At 42.4% G+C, this 17,126-nt stretch overlaps 1 protein-coding gene across 2 annotated transcripts in view; it reads left to right on the top strand.

Annotated features, from left to right (window-relative positions):
• The first annotated feature begins 3,426 nt into the window (after positions 1–3,426).
• Positions 3,427–17,126, top strand: part of LOC112232560 (inhibitor of Bruton tyrosine kinase) — a 36,686-nt gene continuing 22,986 nt past the window's right edge. The window contains exons 1-10 of one of the 2 annotated variants that reach the window (XM_024399608.2): positions 3,427–3,604; positions 4,775–5,709; positions 7,306–7,402; positions 8,077–8,201; positions 12,570–12,680; positions 13,278–13,448; positions 13,732–13,849; positions 13,990–14,170; positions 16,391–16,514; positions 16,825–17,002. In XM_024399608.2, coding sequence (XP_024255376.2) covers positions 5,380–5,709; positions 7,306–7,402; positions 8,077–8,201; positions 12,570–12,680; positions 13,278–13,448; positions 13,732–13,849; positions 13,990–14,170; positions 16,391–16,514; positions 16,825–17,002 — 1,435 coding nt within the window. In that variant the 5' untranslated portion in view covers positions 3,427–3,604; positions 4,775–5,379. Of the gene's footprint in view, positions 3,605–4,774; positions 5,710–7,305; positions 7,403–8,076; positions 8,202–12,569; positions 12,681–12,812; positions 12,850–13,277; positions 13,449–13,731; positions 13,850–13,989; positions 14,171–16,390; positions 16,515–16,824; positions 17,003–17,126 lie in introns of those variants that run through there. The other variant, XM_042313592.1, reaches the window with a different exon arrangement.

The following is a 17,126-nucleotide window of genomic DNA, read 5'->3' as shown; positions in this document are numbered from 1 at the left end:
ATTACAACGGGTGAGCAAGGAAACTTCAGTAAACGGGTGTTGTCGTCCAACAAATGAAACATTAGTTATATATCCTTGTTATTTCTCACATTTCTTGTTTCCTTTATTTATTTAAATGCATACACAATCACAATATGCGCAGTCTCTATTGGGCGTTTCACTGTGGTCAAGAAAATGACATGGGTGTGCGCCAAAATAAACCACCGCTTCATAGCTGTAGTAGCCTGGTCTAATCTAATGACAGGTTTTCGATCCAAAATCAAATGCATCATCAACTGTACTCAATTATTAGGAAACTGTAAACAAGTATTGCATATGATTTAATATCGTAAATTACATCTCAGATACATTGTAGATATCAGGGCCACTCAGCCAATGTGCTGGAGAGCTAAGGGAATGCAATTTTAAACCTCAGAACACAAGAACCCATTAGTCTCAGACTTTATGTTTCGATTGAAAGATTATTGTCAAATGAAAATTCATCACTTGTTGTGTAATGCACTTCCTCACTTAGGCTATTATGGTGCTTTTAGAGGGGAATGACAATCGAAAGCTAATGTGGGTGGTTTAATGTACTATATCCTACTGGGCTGCAATTCGTTTGAATAGCCAGCAGTAACATGTAAGCATAGCCATGGGAAATAGGGGTGCTGATGGTGCTGCAGATAAATAAATAAAAAATATATAATAATTTATAAAATATTACTATATTTTTTGTCCCACAAAATGAGTGTACTAGATCCCCCTCACCCGACAGCACGGCCATACATTACATGTGTTAATTTAGACAGTTATCATTAATTTAGATTAGTGAACAGCCGATATATAATCCTAATTGATTGAAGAGGAGCACATAGTCCCCTGGGTCCAGGGCATAACACTGATGAAGTTCTTGGTTGGAGAGAAACCAAGCACTGCTGTTAGTGTGAAGAAGCCTGCGTGTGTGTGTGTTTGAGAGAGACAGTACATAGGTTTACACAGTCAATTTCATGCTCTTATACATGTAGTTACATGTATGTCATTTAGCAGACGCTCTTATCCAAAGCGACTTACTGGAGCAATTAGGGCTAAGTGCCTTGATCAAGGGCACATCAACAGATTTTTCACCTAGTCAGCTAAGGGATTCAAACCAGTGACCGCTTGGTTACTGGCCCAACGCTCTTAACCGTTAAGCTACCTGCACTGTAATTACTCTTGTAACAACATTCTATTAAAATGTTAATTGATAATAATCTATTAACATCATTTTTAGTGATCCACTGTAATGTTTTTGTAATTATATAAGAGAAACGTAATCCCCTTTTAAAATAGCTAAACTGCTGGTCACCAGGATCTGGTCCAAATAAAGGAGAGCAGCATGAAAATAGTTTATTTCCAAAACGGGTTAATATCCACCAATTTTTCCACATTTGTGTTATTTCATCAGAAATAAATGCTTATGTGTACCTTTATGTGTGTGACAAATTTGACTGATTTTTAATTCATAGATTTTAGATGTGTATTAAAATGTTGTTGTTTTTTGTTGCAAAATGCTATATATATCCCATTGTTTAACTGGAATAGTATGTTTGTATCCTGTATATTTAATATGTAAATTCTATCCATAATAAATGTAGCCTCATGCTATAGCGTTTTGTTGGCCTCGTCCCAAGTAGCACACTATTCTCTGTATTGTACACTACATGTGACCAGAGCCCAGATCTCATATGACTGACAAATATAGGCCATTTTTTTCTGGGAAGGATTTCCACTAGATGTTGGAACATTGCTGCGGGGACTTCCTTCCATTCAGCCACAAGAGCATTAGTGAGGTCTGGCACTGAAGTTGGGCGACTGAGGAAAGATGATTTTTGACATGCGTCCCGTTCTGTGAGCTTGTGTGTCCTACCACTTCGCGGTTGAACCTTTGTTGCTCCTAGAAGTTTCCACTTCACAATAACAGGACTTACAGTTAACCAGGGCAGTCTAGCGGGGCAGAAACTTGAGGAACTGACTTGTTGGAAAGCTGGCATCCTATGACGGTGCCACATTCAAAGTCACTAATCTCTTCAGTAAGGCCATTCCACTGCTAATGTTTGTCTATAGAGATTGCATGGCTGTGTGCTCAATTTTATACACCTGTCAGCAACGGGTATGGCTGAAATAGCCAAATTCATTCATTTGAAAGGTTGTCCACATACGTTTGGGCCTGTATTGTATCTTGTTTTGCAACAAAATGTGATTGTTTGTCTCTATGAAATAAAATCATCTAGTGATAGATTTCAAACAAATACATGTCTGTCCTTAAAAAACAACAACATTTATTTATTTAACCAGGCAAGTCAGTTAAGAACAAATTATTATTTACAATGACGGCCTACCAGGGAACAGTGGGTTAACTGCCTTGTTCAGGGACAGAACAACAAATGTTTATCACGTCAGCTCAGGGATTCAATCCAGCAACCTTTTGGTCATTGGCCCAGCACTCTAACCACTAAGCTACTTGCTGCCCCATTTAGCAATCCCATGCCATGATTAGATTCTGAAAAAACACACCAATCTCCTTCCTACGTTCTTTAAACTTAAAAAGCCTATTTACCAACATTTCTTGAAAATTGATATGTAGCGTTTGCATTGAAACTATTCTTAACTACACAGGCATAGGCACTGAAGAATAACCTAATGTGAAGTTTTACCAAAGTATTGTACCAAAGTCTTTCTGGCTGCACTCTTTCCTCATTAGTGGTGGTTTCTGAGGACTGGCCTCCTGATCTTAGTCAGTAGCAGAACTGTTCTCCTGGGATTATGCAGGATAATGCTGCTATCCAGTTTATAACCCTAGCTCTACCCTTGACCCCTTACATATTCTTAACTGGAGCCCACATGACCATCAATTGAAACTAAGAGATGTGGGGGAGAAATCATTTTTCCTTTTCAGTAACGTTCATGCATTTATTAATTAAAGTCATTATTTATTATTTTCAAGTTGAAAACCAGTGGCCCAAGGGTAGGCAAACCTGGACCTACTCTGCCCCCCCCCAATCAATACATTAATGTAACTAGTCTACTCCCAGCTCTTAACTCAGAATATGTGTCACTTTTCATTTATTTAAAGACAGCCAATTTCTCCAAGCAGTGACGTCAATCAATCGAGTGGAATGATTTTGACGGTGTGCCAATCATCTGTGACAGGGGGCGCTATATCAAGGACTTACATATGTGTCTAGAAGATATACGTTCTCCCGTGACTGCTGCACATATCGGTGTTCATATTTTTAATGCAGTCATTCAGTACATGTGCCGAGTTTACCATTTAAAGCGCTTAATCAATTCCACATTGACAAATGCAACCAGACCTATGAGATCTCGATCAGACTTTCGTGACGCAATGACACTGTCCAATTGAAAACGGGATTGTAAGATCTCTCAACCAATCAGAAGTCTCCGTGTTACCCAGCCACCCTTCTTTTTTGGATCCTTACAAAACTGCGGAGTAGGTTTGTTCTGGCCAAATATCCAGGTTTAATAAGAGCTTTTAGCGATGCATATTTTTGAAACGATGACATTGTCGGTGTGTACCGTTGGAGCAAGCTTCATCACCACTTTCGTCTTCATCTAGCGGCAGGTGAGAAAGCGGAATGTGATCGTGGCAATCTATTTTCACTGCAACTCGCTAGCATTGCTAATTTAACTGAGTTTAGCGATGATGTGTCAGTAGCATCATTCAGATCTCGATGGTCACATCAGGGTAACAAACCAACAATACGTATATAACAAGTTTTAATTTAGATTAAAGTATTTGAGATTGTCCAATATGTTAATGGTTTGTAGCTAATTTACAGTTAGCCAAGTTCAAATGCTCGCTAGCTGTCAATGTAGTAGGTAACTAGCCAGGATTTAGAGAATGAACGCTTCATTCGCTTGTAGGAAACTGTTAAATCATGGTGTACATGCATATAACTAGTTGTAATACCACTGGATTACATTGTAGCTAGCTGCCCAGTGAGTAAACAATTGTAGGCCTAATGTCTGGTACTAGTCTCCTAAGAGACTTAACGTTAGCTAACTAGTTAATAACATAGTTGTACTAAGTAGCAAGTATGCTAGATGGAAGCAGCAACGACTGGATCCGCTACTAACTTCGCTACGTAGCTAATCAACATGTTAGCTATGTTAACTACACCGTGGACATCTAATGCACACCATACATCTGACAGGTATTTTGCAGACCAATGCATCTTTATTTAAATACCTTTTTTATTATCTCTAAAAACATGTTTTTCACTTTCACAACTCCAAGCTGTGCATGTTGTGAAAACAGTCCGTTTCAAACTGTTGCATGTTCCTATTTTGATACCATTATTATTATTTTTTTTTCGTGTTACTAAAACTTTTGTGCAGTATTTTTGGCCTGGAGTCAATAGACATAGCTTAGCTGGACTACTATTATAGGTATAGTAGGGTCAAGTCAATTGATCCTTGCTGGCTGTCCCTGCCTATCTTGGGTGCTGAACTGCACTCTGACCTCTGTTGACCTTTCAACATAGATTAAACGGTTAAAACCTAAAAAGCCATATAGCATAGTACAGTTAAAGAGCAAGATGGTTATGTTGGATTTTCCAGAGCATGCATTTGTTCTTGGCACTTTGAATAGGCCTGTTCTGTGGCATTGTGGACAGACATTTAGTACATGCCAGGTTTATGTTGTGTAGCTATGAATCCAGTTGTTTTCTCTACCTTGCATGTGCTTCCAGTGTTTTACAACTAATAACTTTGTCCACCCTTTATTCCCCAGGTTCCCAATACAATTATGGAGTTTTGAGAAGGGTTTTGTGTGTTTTTTGGGGGGGAAAGGGGGTCTTTCCCCTCAATTTTGATGGACTATTTGAAGGGACTTTCTGGAGGGTTATTGAACCTGCCTTTTGTAAAATATTGTATATATTTTTTTTTGAAGTTGGAAAAGGAGAGAATATTTTTTGTAATATATTTATAGTATATTTGTATTTTATATAAGTGTAGAATTTATATATACGTTTATTGAATTCCTGATGCCATTGTATATTTCTAACACATTTTGCTGTGTTGAGCTTTGGGTCTACATTGTGGACTAAGATGACCTAAAACAAGGCCATGGGGTTGCTAGGGTGCTGTGGAATCTCAACACAAGCACAATTCTAGCACCCCATAACAATCTCCCACCTTTTTCTATTTTCTTCAGAGAGCAGCTACTTACAAAACATTATAATTTCAAAGTCACATTGACTTGACCTAAAGCATTCTCTTAGGGTTTGTTGCTGTTTCAGTGTTTGTTTTAGAGTGGGGGGAGCAGGGTCTCCGTGATTGGGTAAGTTTGCTGCTTTAGAGTGGGGAGTTTACTCCAAAGTTTAGAAGTCTCTCAGGATGAGCGTGGTGATGGCAAACCCGGACTGCACGCCAAAATGCCGCTCCGTGCGGCATGCAGATGAAGTGGTGGCGGCGCTGACGCGGGGTTCAGAGGGGAGCCTGCGGGCCTTCCTCAACGCCCACTGCCACAACGCGGCCACACTGAGGGACGCCTTCGGTCGCACGGCCCTGCACCTGGCCGCCTCACTGGGCAAGAGGGCCCTGCTGGAGTGGATGCTGGAGAGCAAGAGCCCTGACCTCATGGTGAAGGACAAGGAGTCTGGCTGGACCGCACTGCACCGCAGTGTCTTCTACGGACACATTCACTGCCTCATGTCACTCATTAAGGTGAGTCTCCCTCTGATTCAGAACTAATGTTTAGATGACTGGGCTTCCTTTGGCCTCTACATACAGTGGCAAGAAAAAGTATGTGAACCCTTTTTGTATTTTCTGGAATTCTGAACAAGTATGTGAACCTTGGATTTTATAACTGGTTGACCCTCCTTTGCCAGCAATAACCTCAACCAAATGTTTTCTGTAGTTGCGGATCAGACCTGCACAACGGTCAGGAGGAATTTGGGACAATTCCTCTAAACAAAACCGTTTCAGTTCAGAAATTTTCTTGGGATGTCTGGTGTGAACCGCTCTCTTGAGGTCATGCCACAGCATCTCAATCAGGTTGAGGTCAGTATTTTGTTGTTGATTTGGTTTGTTTTGTGTCGTTGTCCTGTTGCATCACCCAATTCTATTGAGCTTCAATTGGCAGACAGATGGCCCTGCAAAATGTCTTGATAAACTTGGGACTTCATTTTTCCGTTGACGATAGCAAGCTGTCCAGGCCCTGAGGCAGCAAAGCAGACCCAAACCATGATGCTCCCTCCACTGTACTTTAGTAACTTTACAGTTGGGGAATGGTTCTGGTATTGGTGTGCTGTGCTGTTTTTTTTATTCTCCACACAATGCTGTGTGTTCCTTCCAAACAACTCAACTTTAGTTTCATCTGGCCATAGAATATTTTGCCATTAGCGCTGTGGAACATCCAGGAGCTCTTTTGCGAACTTCAGGCGTGCAGCAATATTTTTTTTGGACAGCAGTGGCTTCTTCCGTGGTGCCCTCCCATCAACACCATTCTTATTTAGTGTTTTACGTATTGAGGACTCATCAAAAGAGATGTTAGCATGTTCCAGAGACTTCTGTAAGTCTTTAGCTGATATTCTGGGATTCTTCTTAACCTCATTGAGCATTCTGCGCTGTGCTCTTGCAGTCATCTTTGCAGGACGGCCACTTCTAGGGAGAGTAGCAACAGTGCTGAACTTTCTCCATTTATAGACTATTTTTCTAACCGTGGACTGATGAACATCAAGGCTTTGAGATACTTTTGTAACCCTTTACAGCTTTATGCAAGTCAATAATTCTTAGTCTTAGGTCTTCTGAGATCTCTTTTGTTCGAGGCATGGCTCACATCAGGCAATGCCTCTTGTAAATCGCAAACTCAAATTTTGTCTGTTTTTTTTTTACAGGGCAGGGCAGCTCTAACCAACATCTTTAATCTCGTCTCATTGATTGTGTTCCAGGTTAGCTGACTCCTGACTCCAATTAGCTTTTGGAGAAGTCATTCGCCTAGGATTTCACATACTCTCATACTCAATCTACGCTGTGAATGTTTAAATTATGTTTTCAATATAGACAAGACATACAATAATGTGTGTTTATTAGTTTTAGCACATTGTGTTTGCATATTGTTGTGACTTAGATGAAAATCAAATCAAATTTTAGTACCAATTTATGCAGAAATCCAGGTAGTTCCAAAGGGTTCACATACTTTTTCTTGCCACTTTAAATGATTGCTACTCTATTCTTAACTGCTACATCACTTACAGCTAGATATAGTTATAGGGAAATAGTATACTGGCCCTAGTCGAGAATGGTGCTTCTGTGTTGCAGCATGGTGGCATTCTCTCCACCCAGGATAAGGAGGGCCTCTCTGTCCTGGACTTAACCATGAAGGACAGACCAGCACACGTGGTGTTTACGAAGACGGGTGAGGATCGCTTATCGTTTCATATCCATCTCTCATTTAGACAATGCATGACTAAAAAGTGAAAAGGCGGATGTTTCTTTAAAGCACATGGTAAAGACTGCTGTCAATCGTTGTCGTTTACCTGTAGAAAATGGTGTTGGAAGTCTTGGCTAGGGATGCACGATATATCTGTGAACATCGGAATCGGACGATATTAGCTAAAAATGCCAACATCGGTATCGGCCGACGCTAGCTAACTATAGCTACTGAAACAGATTGGCGTTATGTGACGTATCTTTTTTGACACGCAAAGACCCATACGACGTTCTGTAGAAATCCTGGTGGAGAATGAAACGACTGAATAAATGAACAACAAAATGGCACAGCAAGTAAGTGAAAGAAATAGGTTTTGATGATGTTTTACTGGTAATGGGGACATACGTAAATGCCAACAAAATAACTTTTTGGTCAGTGTGGTGTGTGTGTAACCTTTATTTAACTAGGCAAGTCAGTTAAGAACAAAATCTTATTTACAATGAGGGCCTGGACCACGCTGGGCTAATTTTGCGCAAATATCGGTATCGGGTTTTGTTGGCAAGGAAAATATCGGTATTGGCCAAAAATGTGATATTTGTGCATCACTAGACTTGGCTGTGACAAACATTGTTTTGTAACTTTTGTTTTCTCTCTCTCAGACCCCACTGAGGTTTATACCTGGGGTAACAACACCAATTTCAGTCTGGGGCACGGGAACCAGGAGAGCAGGCATCACCCGGAGATTGTGGATCTGTTTGCCCGTACCAGGGTTTACGTCAAACAGGTAAACAAACTGACTACTATAGAGATCCAATAACTGTTCTCTTTAATTATTTGCAGTCTATGCTCTGTTCCTTTCCTCTTAAGGGGAGGTGTTCTGCCTCTGTTTGCCACCAGCTATTAGATAGTCACATGAGTCATGATAGGGCTTCCCCACCTTCAACATCCTAGTCTCCTGGGGCCTCCTCCCTCCACACAGACTTGGCCTCAATATATGGCTCACCAGGGGGATCCATCACAACAATGCTTATGTAAACACGGTTGTCCCGTTTGGGTCTCCTGGATAACAGCCCCCCCACCCCCCCTCTTGGCAGAACAGACCCCCTCCTGGGATATTCCCTCACTACAGGCTGTTCTCCTGGGAACAACGGGCATGGGTAGGAACTAGGAAACAAAGGTGTTGGCATTGTTCTTATTGGGTGGTTGTGTACGGTATAAGGGGTAAAATCACAGCAATGGTAACTGGCTATTATGTAGCTCTCTTGTAACGAAGCTAAAATCAGATCAGGAGACCACTTTTGAAGTCTGTCTTATGTGTAGTTACCTTTTAATTAGAGTGCACATGCACCTAGCACTGTTAGTTTGCAGTGTTTTTCTGTAGCACACGTGATGGAGTTGGCAAAACAAATGCCCACTGGATTGACGCAAATAATCATGAAATCATTCTACCAGGTAGGCATAGGCTACTTTTAACTTAACATATAGTTGAGTATGTTTTGGGGAAAGCCTTTAAATCTACCAGAAGACTGTTATCACTAGCATCGGTATGTATGTATCTACATTGCCTTGCGAAAGTATTCGGCCCCCTTGAACTTTGCGACCTTTTGCCACATTTCAGGCTTCAAACATAAAGATATAAAACTGTATTTTTTTGTGAAGAATCAACAACAAGTGGGACACACTCATTTATTGGATATTTCAAACTTTTTTAACAAATCAAAAACTGAAAAATTGGGTGTGCAAAATTATTCAGACCCTTTACTTTCAGTGCAGCAAACTCTCTCCAGAAGTTCAGTGAGGATCTCTGAATGATCCAATGTTGACCTAAATGACTAATGATGATAAATACAATCCACCTGTGTGTAATCAAGTCTCCGTATAAATGCACCTGCACTGTGATAGTCTCAGAGGTCCGTTAAAAGCGCAGAGAGCATCATGAAGAACAAGGAACACACCAGGCAGGTCCGAGATACTGTTTTGAAGAAGTTTAAAGCCGGATTTGGATACAAAAAGATTTCCCAAGCTTTAAACATCCCAAGGAGCACTGTGCAAGCGATAATATTGAAATGGAAGGAGTATCAGACCACTGCAAATCTACCAAGACCTGGCCGTCCCTCTAAACTTTCAGCTCATACAAGGAGAAGACTGATCAGAGATGCAGCCAAGAGGCCCATGATCACTCTGGATGAACTGCAGAGATCTACAGCTGAGGTGGGAGACTCTGTCCATAGGACAACAATCAGTCGTATATTGCACAAATCTGGCCTTTATGGAAGAGTGGCAAGATGAAGCCATTTCTTAAAGATATCCATAAAAAGTGTCATTTAAAGTTTGCCACAAGCCACCTGGGAGACACACCAAACATGTGGAAGAAGGTGCTCTGGTCAGATGAAACCAAAATTGAACTTTTTGGCAACAATGCAAAACTTTATGTTTGGCGTAAAAGCAACACAGCTCATCACCCTGGACACACCCTATCCCCACTGTCAAACATGGTGGTCGCAGCATCATGGTTTGGGCCTGCTTTTCTTCAGCAGGGACAGGGAAGATGGTTAAAATTGATGGGAAGATGGATGGAGCCAAATACAGGACCATTCTGGAAGAAAAAACCTGATGGAGTCTGCAAAAGACCTGAGACTGGGACAGAGATTTGTCTTCCAACAAGACAATGATCCAAAACATAAAGCAAAATCTACAATGGAATGGTTCAAAAATAAACATATCCAGGTGTTAGAATGGCCAAGTCAAAGTCCAGACCTGAATCCAATCGAGAATCTGTGAAAAGAACTGAAAACTGCTGTTCACAAATGCTCTCCATCCAACCTCACTGAGTCTCTCGATGTGCAAAACTGATAGAGACATACCCCAAGCGACTTACAGCTGTAATCGCAGCAAAAGGTGGCTCTACAAAGTAGTAACTTAATGTGTGGAGGTTAAATATTTCTAAGAATATTTTTGCGTTCCATGCGCCACGTCCCAGTTAATGTCGGAAGGGATCGTTCCCAAATGGGAACCCTAACCCGTCATCAGTTAAGGGGGCTGAATAATTTTGCACCCCCAATTTTTCAGTTTTTGATTTGTTAAAAAAGTTTGAAATATCCAATAAATGTCGTTCCACTTCATGATTGTGTCCCACTTGTTGTTGATTCTTCACAAAAAAATACAGTTTTATATCTTTATGTTTGAAGCCTGAAATGTGGCAAAAGGTCGCAAAGTTCAAGGGGGCCGAATACTTTCGCAAGGCACTGTATGTGTGTGTATATGTATATATATTGTGTGTTTTTACTGTCCCTTTTTTTTCATTGCTGTGGTGGCAACAGTTTAGAGGCAATGCGCCGCTGCTAAATCAATACCGGGGAAACACTGACTGACATCATTGTCCTCCTATCACTGGATTTGGGGGTTTTAGAAATTGAAATATAAATTCTAAGCTCCTTTTTAGTGAGAGTGTGAATGACAGAGGAGTAGGACAGGTGCACTGGGCTTGGGTTCTGTGTCTGGCTTTGTCTAGCTCAGCTCTGCATGGTTAAACCCACGTTAGCCTTATGTGCGGTCCCCTCTACAGTGTCCCTGATGGCCATGTGGAGGCCCTTAGAGTTATTAAGGCTATTGGCACCAGACAGCACCTGTGTTACTGCCCAGTTTCTCTTTCTTTAGTACAGAGCAGGGTTCCCCAACTTGTGGCCCATTCTTTCATTTGGCCCCCAAGTTTTTGGAGTCTAAAAAATATATATTTTCATTGTTGGACATAAGACTGTAAAAACAACAGGAAATCAGCTCCAAGTGATTTTAATAAATCTGTTCCAAGTATTCCTGTGCGTAATAGAGATGTGATCGTATACAAATTTAAGCAAGGTTTGAAATGAATGTTTTAGTCAAACATTATCTGTTTGGGCTTCTTGCGGTCAATTTGCGGTCTACATATTATTTTGAATTAGGTTCCGGCCCCTGAACATCTGCTCAAAAACATATCGGGCCGCGGCTGAATCTAGTTGACGATCCCTGGTGTTCTAATTATCAGCGTAAGAACAATATGAAAGCTATATCAGTGCTGCCACGTGATCGTTTCCCCTGCACTCGGCACATTCCAAGCTTAATTGCACCCCTCATACATCTTCCTCCTACAGATAACCATTCACTTCTGGTGTAGACCCTCTAAACCTAAGCACTCAATATGATACCTGATAATTAACCCTATTCCAAGTTTAGGAGTTAGAACCCAGAATCCATCACTGGTATAGATGGTGCTGAGAGGTCTGAGGAAGAAACCTTGTAAGATAACTTTGTTGTAGAGATCTATGAGGTCATTTTGTGGAGATGTAGGCCCTAACTATGGTTAGAACTGTTTTCCAGCGGTTATTTAGTCTCTTGACAGGAAGGACCTTTTCACAGGAAGCTATGCTAGGGAATTCATTCCTATGACATCTTCAGCTCTCGTGCTCTGCTACAGCTCATGATGTCATAGGGTGGCATGCATTCCTAGTTAAGTACAGATTTTGACTAAAGTCTTTGGGTTAGATACGTCATAGCTATATCCGATGTAATATTGAAAGGTAATGACTCAACTTTTGAGTTGATCTAAGTTTCATTATTGTCTTATGGCAGGTTGCTGTTTTAGCGTCTACATTTTATACACATTTTCATGACCTGTGCATTTTCATGACCTTTGCTCAGTGGGGAGCAGATCCCATTTCAAGACCTCTCAGTGACCTACTGGTACCCCTACATGGAGGCAGAGCCTTTGTTCTCAGTGCAACCTGCCCACAGTCCAACAGGTGCTAGGGGTTAAATATTTATCCCAGTATGACATGCTTTAATTAAATGAGCCGGGTATGTGTGGGGGGCTGTCTCGTTATCAATGTGATACATCGGGGAAACATCCCCTTCGCCCTATTGAGAGCTGGAGGGGACAATGCATTAGTAATGATGTTTACTTTTCCACTTGTGCCCCGGCCTATAGTACCACCACTATTTGACTATTACTACGAGAGGGCTTAGTTTGGCCACGGAAATCAATCAACAATCAATCAAACATGCTGCGGTCTTTTTCTTCGAGTTCTTGTGATGAGAATTTGACAGTGGAGCAAAATTGTCTCACTGAATAGACCTACATTATTGATTACCCCAAAAAATGTGTTTCCTTTCCTCTCAGGTGGTGCTGTGTAAGTTCCACTCCGTGTTCCTGTCTCAGAAGGGGCAGGTGTATACATGTGGACACGGACAGGGAGGTCGGCTGGGACACGGGGACGAACAGACATATCTGGTGAGAATACTATATATCTGACCTATCAAATTTTATTGGTCACATAAGTGTATATTCTACCCATGTGTGAATTTTTTTTTTTTTTTTTTTTTTTGCATATCCCACTCCCCCTGAGACACCCTTCGAGAGGGGATCAGCCATTATTGACAGCGACCCAGGAGCAATTAGGGTTAAGTGCCTTTCTCAAGGGCACATTGACAGTTTTTTTTCACCCAATTGGCTCTGATTCGAACCAGCAACCTTTTGGTTACTGGACCAGCACTCTTAACTGCTAGGCTACTTCCTGTATGTCTGTTTAACTCTGTTCACCTGCTTCTAGCTTGATGAGCTGTAACCACTCCACCCTGAGTGTACCTGGGGTTGGTTTGCACACCTGTGCTAAACCTGTGTTTGAAATACTTTTTAAAAAATGTGTTTGAGCTTGTCTGGCACAATGTAACCAGTGGAATCGTCCCAAAAGTGTCAACTTCAATATTGCTCCGTTTTTGAAGGCACTCCAGGGCAGGCTCAAGCAAACGTTCAAAGTATTTGACATATAAAAAAAAAAAACGTACTATTCAAAGTGAAATAGGGCTGTGGATTTTTATCATCGGTCAGGTTCCTCGGATGGTGGAGGGGCTCCTGTCTCATCACTGCTCCCAGGTGGCTGCAGCCAAGGACCACACGGTGGTGCTGACCGAGGAGGGCTATGTCTACACCTTTGGCCTCAACACCTTCCACCAGCTGGGACTGGCTCCCCCGCCCGCCTCCAGCCACCTGCCCAAACAGGTAAGAGAGACACCTGGCCAGGCATGGTGCCCACAGACTAGATAGCTAGGCAGCTAGATGGGGCGTTGTCCCTAACCACGTGAGCGGAGTAGGACAAGCTAAGGAAAAAACTCCTGGGGCCTCATTTAGCAATATATATGTGTGTGTTTGTTATAACAATTGCATGAACAAATCCAATGCATCAGAAGACAAACATGTACACAGCAGACACTTGAATCTGAGGGAAGCTGAATTAGTGTGGATTGGTTGTTGACTGATGTTGGTCTTGTCCAATGGGATGTAGGTATTCTCCAAGACTCTTAAAGGCAGGACTGTTATTGGTGTAGCAGCGGGGAGATTCCACACAGTTCTGTGGACCAGGGAGGCTGTCTACACAGTGGGACTGAACGGAGGGCAGCTGGGTAAGTCATGATGACTGGCACACCATAGCATAACATTGGTTTCCAATGACTTTGAAGTTAAGCCAAGGCAACTAATGATATGCTCTATCATTCCCCTACCTTGACTTTATACGTGGTGATGGTTGACTTTTGACCTTTAGGCTACCTGTTGGACCCCAACGGGGAGAGGTGTGTGACCGCGCCTCGCCAGGTGTCTGCCCTCTACCACAAGGACGTCACCATCGCCATGGCAGTGGCCAGTAATGGGGCAACGTTGGTGGTGACCGAGAAGGGAGATGTCTACCTGCTAGCTGACTACCAGTGCAAGAAGTTGGCATCCAGGTGACTATACCGATAGTGGAGAAGTGACATCCAGGGTCACGGTTAATTCCATTTCATCTCAGGAAGTCAACTGCAATTCCAGTTTCTCATTGAGGAGAATTGGAATACACATTTCAGTTTACTTCCTGAATTGACTGAATTCCAAATAACATTTTCTTTATGTGAGAGAGATGACGTTGATCGAATTAGCATAATACAAAATCCCCATTTAAAAATAATTATCTTTAAGCTAGAGAGATCTGTTTTGCATTGGATGTGTCTCAATCCACCGCATCCGCCTATTTAACACTTCTGCATTTGCGGTGACAGAGCTAGAGCGCAGTTTGTCAGGAGACATCCTGAATATCGGTCTGGAGCACCCGACCGGTTTGGCCTACAAACTATTATGACCACTCGATGGAAATATGAGTCTCACGAACACGATGGTGTTTACTCTGCGACCCACACAAGCGTCGTCTGAAGTCAGTACAGCCCAACTCCCAACTTTTGTCTGTAGCGTCAGAACTGTTTGGGCTAAATACTAATATGACCCCTCTGTGTCAAGGTGAGACTCTCATGAACACGTACATGTTGGTTGTTTTGCTCTCATTTATGAAAGTACACTACACGACCAAAAGTATGTGGACACCTGCTCGTCCAACATCTCATTCCAAAATCATTGGTATTAATATGGAGTTGGTCCCTGCTAAAACAGCCTCCGCTCTTCTGGGAAGGCTTTCCACTAGATGTTGGAGCGTTGCTGCGGGGACTTGCTTCCATTCAGCCACAAACATTAGTGTGGTCGGGCACTGATGTTGGGTGATTAGGCCTGGCTCGCATTCGGCGTTCTAATTCATCCCAAAGGTGTCCAATGGGGTTGAGGTCAGGGCTCTCTGCAGGCCAGTCAAGTTCTTCCACACCGATCCCGACAAACCATTTTCTGTATGAACCTCGCTTTGTGCACGGAGTCATTGTCATGCTGAGGCAGGAATGGGCCTTTTTGCAAATTGTTGCCACAAAGTTGGAAGCACAGAATCGTCTAGAATGTCATTGTATGCTGTAGCGTTAAGATTTCCCTTCACTGGAACTAAGGGGCGTGGCCTGAAGCATGAAAAACAGCCCCAGACCATTATTCCTCCTACTATCTTTACAGTTGGCACTATGCATTGGGGCAGGTAGCGTTCTCCTGGTGTCCGTCGGACTGCCAGATGGTGAAGCGTGATTCATCACTCCAGAGAACGTGTTTCCACTGCTCCAGAGTCCAATGGTGGCGAGCTTTACACCACTCCAGCCAACGCTCGGCATTTCGCATGGTGATCTTAGGCTTGTGTGCGGATGCTCGGCCATGGAAACCCATTTCATGAAGCTCCCAAAGAACAGTTATTGTGCTGACGTTGCTTCCAGAGGCAGTTTGGAACTCTGTAGTGAGTTTTGCAACCGAGGACTGACTATTTTTTACACGCTATGTGCTTCAGCACTCGCTGTTCCGTTCTGTGAGCTTGTGTGGCCTACCACTTTGCGGCTGAACCATTGTTGCTCCGAGACATTTCCACTTCACAATAACAGGACTTACAGTTGACCGGGGTAGCGCTAGCAGTGCAGAAATTTGACAACTGATTTGTTGGAAAGGTGGCACCCTATGATGGTGGCACGTTGAGTCACTGAGCATTTCAGTAAGGCCATTCTACTGCCATTGTTTGTCAATGATGATTGCATGTCTGTGTGCTCAACTTTGTACACCTGTCGGCAACGGGTGGTTCTGAAATGGCGGAGTCCACTAATTTATATGTGTGTCTACATACATTTATATGTGTGTCTACATACACAAAAGTATGTATATGTATAGTGCCATTAGAAAATTATTCAAACCCTTGACTTTTTCCACCTTTTGTTACGTTACAGCCTTATTCTAAAATGGATGTGACCTTCTTTTTTTATCTCTGCAATCTACAGACTACCCTATAATATGAAAGGTTTTTAGAAAGTTTAGCAAATTTATGAAAAACATTTTTTTATACTTCATGGGGTCTTAAAAATGAAATGGTAAAATGATCATTGGTATGACCTTAAAACAATTCCATATAGCTTAGTAGTTACCCCCCTCCTGGCTTAAACAGGGCATAGACAATAATGGGTTAACAGGAGAGAGAGCGAGATATATGTGATGATCATTCTGTCATGCTCTTTAAAAAAAAAATATATATCTATATATTTTCCCCATGCCCGATGTTTCTCTTTCAGACAACTGAACATCCGGAAGGTCCTTGTGAGCGGAGGCAGCCTGGACCATCGTGTGGACCCCCAGGTCCTGAATGAGGGAGGGGGAGAGAAGGTGGCCATCCTGGCCCTGGATGAAGCTGGGAGGGTAAGGACCAGCTGGGTCCAATACATTGAAAAATACCAACTACTTAGTGGTGACGAGCTACAGTCATTTTGTTGGTGGATTCTTCATGTTCAAACGATTCACTCCATATGATCACCCCTCAAGCTGATGTATTTGAGCCATTGATTATCTCATCCCGTTCTTTATTACTTAGTTTTTTTCTGTTTGGATGATGATGTGTGTTGTTCTATGTTTATTCTATGCATTTGTTGTCACCACAGACTGACAATGCCTTTAATTGTCCCTCTGGATTACTAAAGTGCTATTGAATTGATTTCTCGCTCTCCGTCAGGTTTTCTGCTGGCGCTCAGTCGGCGGTTCGGTGAGACAATGCAGGTGGGCATACGGGCGCCAGGTGTTCATGTCAGACATCGCCCTGAGCAGGAACAACATGATGTTTGTCACACAGGAAGGGGAGGGCTTCAGCGGACAGTGGCACGGAGAGTACAGGAAGAGCGTGGAGAAGAAAGGTGAGTTGAGAAAATGGTTTACTCTCATAGCTCAGCGACGACACAATGATACTTCTGAGGACAACCAGTATTCTTTCACTTTCCTCGTTTACATGTATGGTGGATGATGAACTTCATGAAGTAT

The sequence above is a fragment of the Oncorhynchus tshawytscha genome, linkage group LG03, assembly GCF_018296145.1.
Source record: "Oncorhynchus tshawytscha isolate Ot180627B linkage group LG03, Otsh_v2.0, whole genome shotgun sequence".
In the NCBI taxonomy this organism is placed as follows: domain Eukaryota; kingdom Metazoa; phylum Chordata; class Actinopteri; order Salmoniformes; family Salmonidae; genus Oncorhynchus; species Oncorhynchus tshawytscha.
The sequence above is the reverse complement of the archived record's forward strand: the minus strand, read 5'-3'. Positions and strand labels throughout refer to the sequence as shown.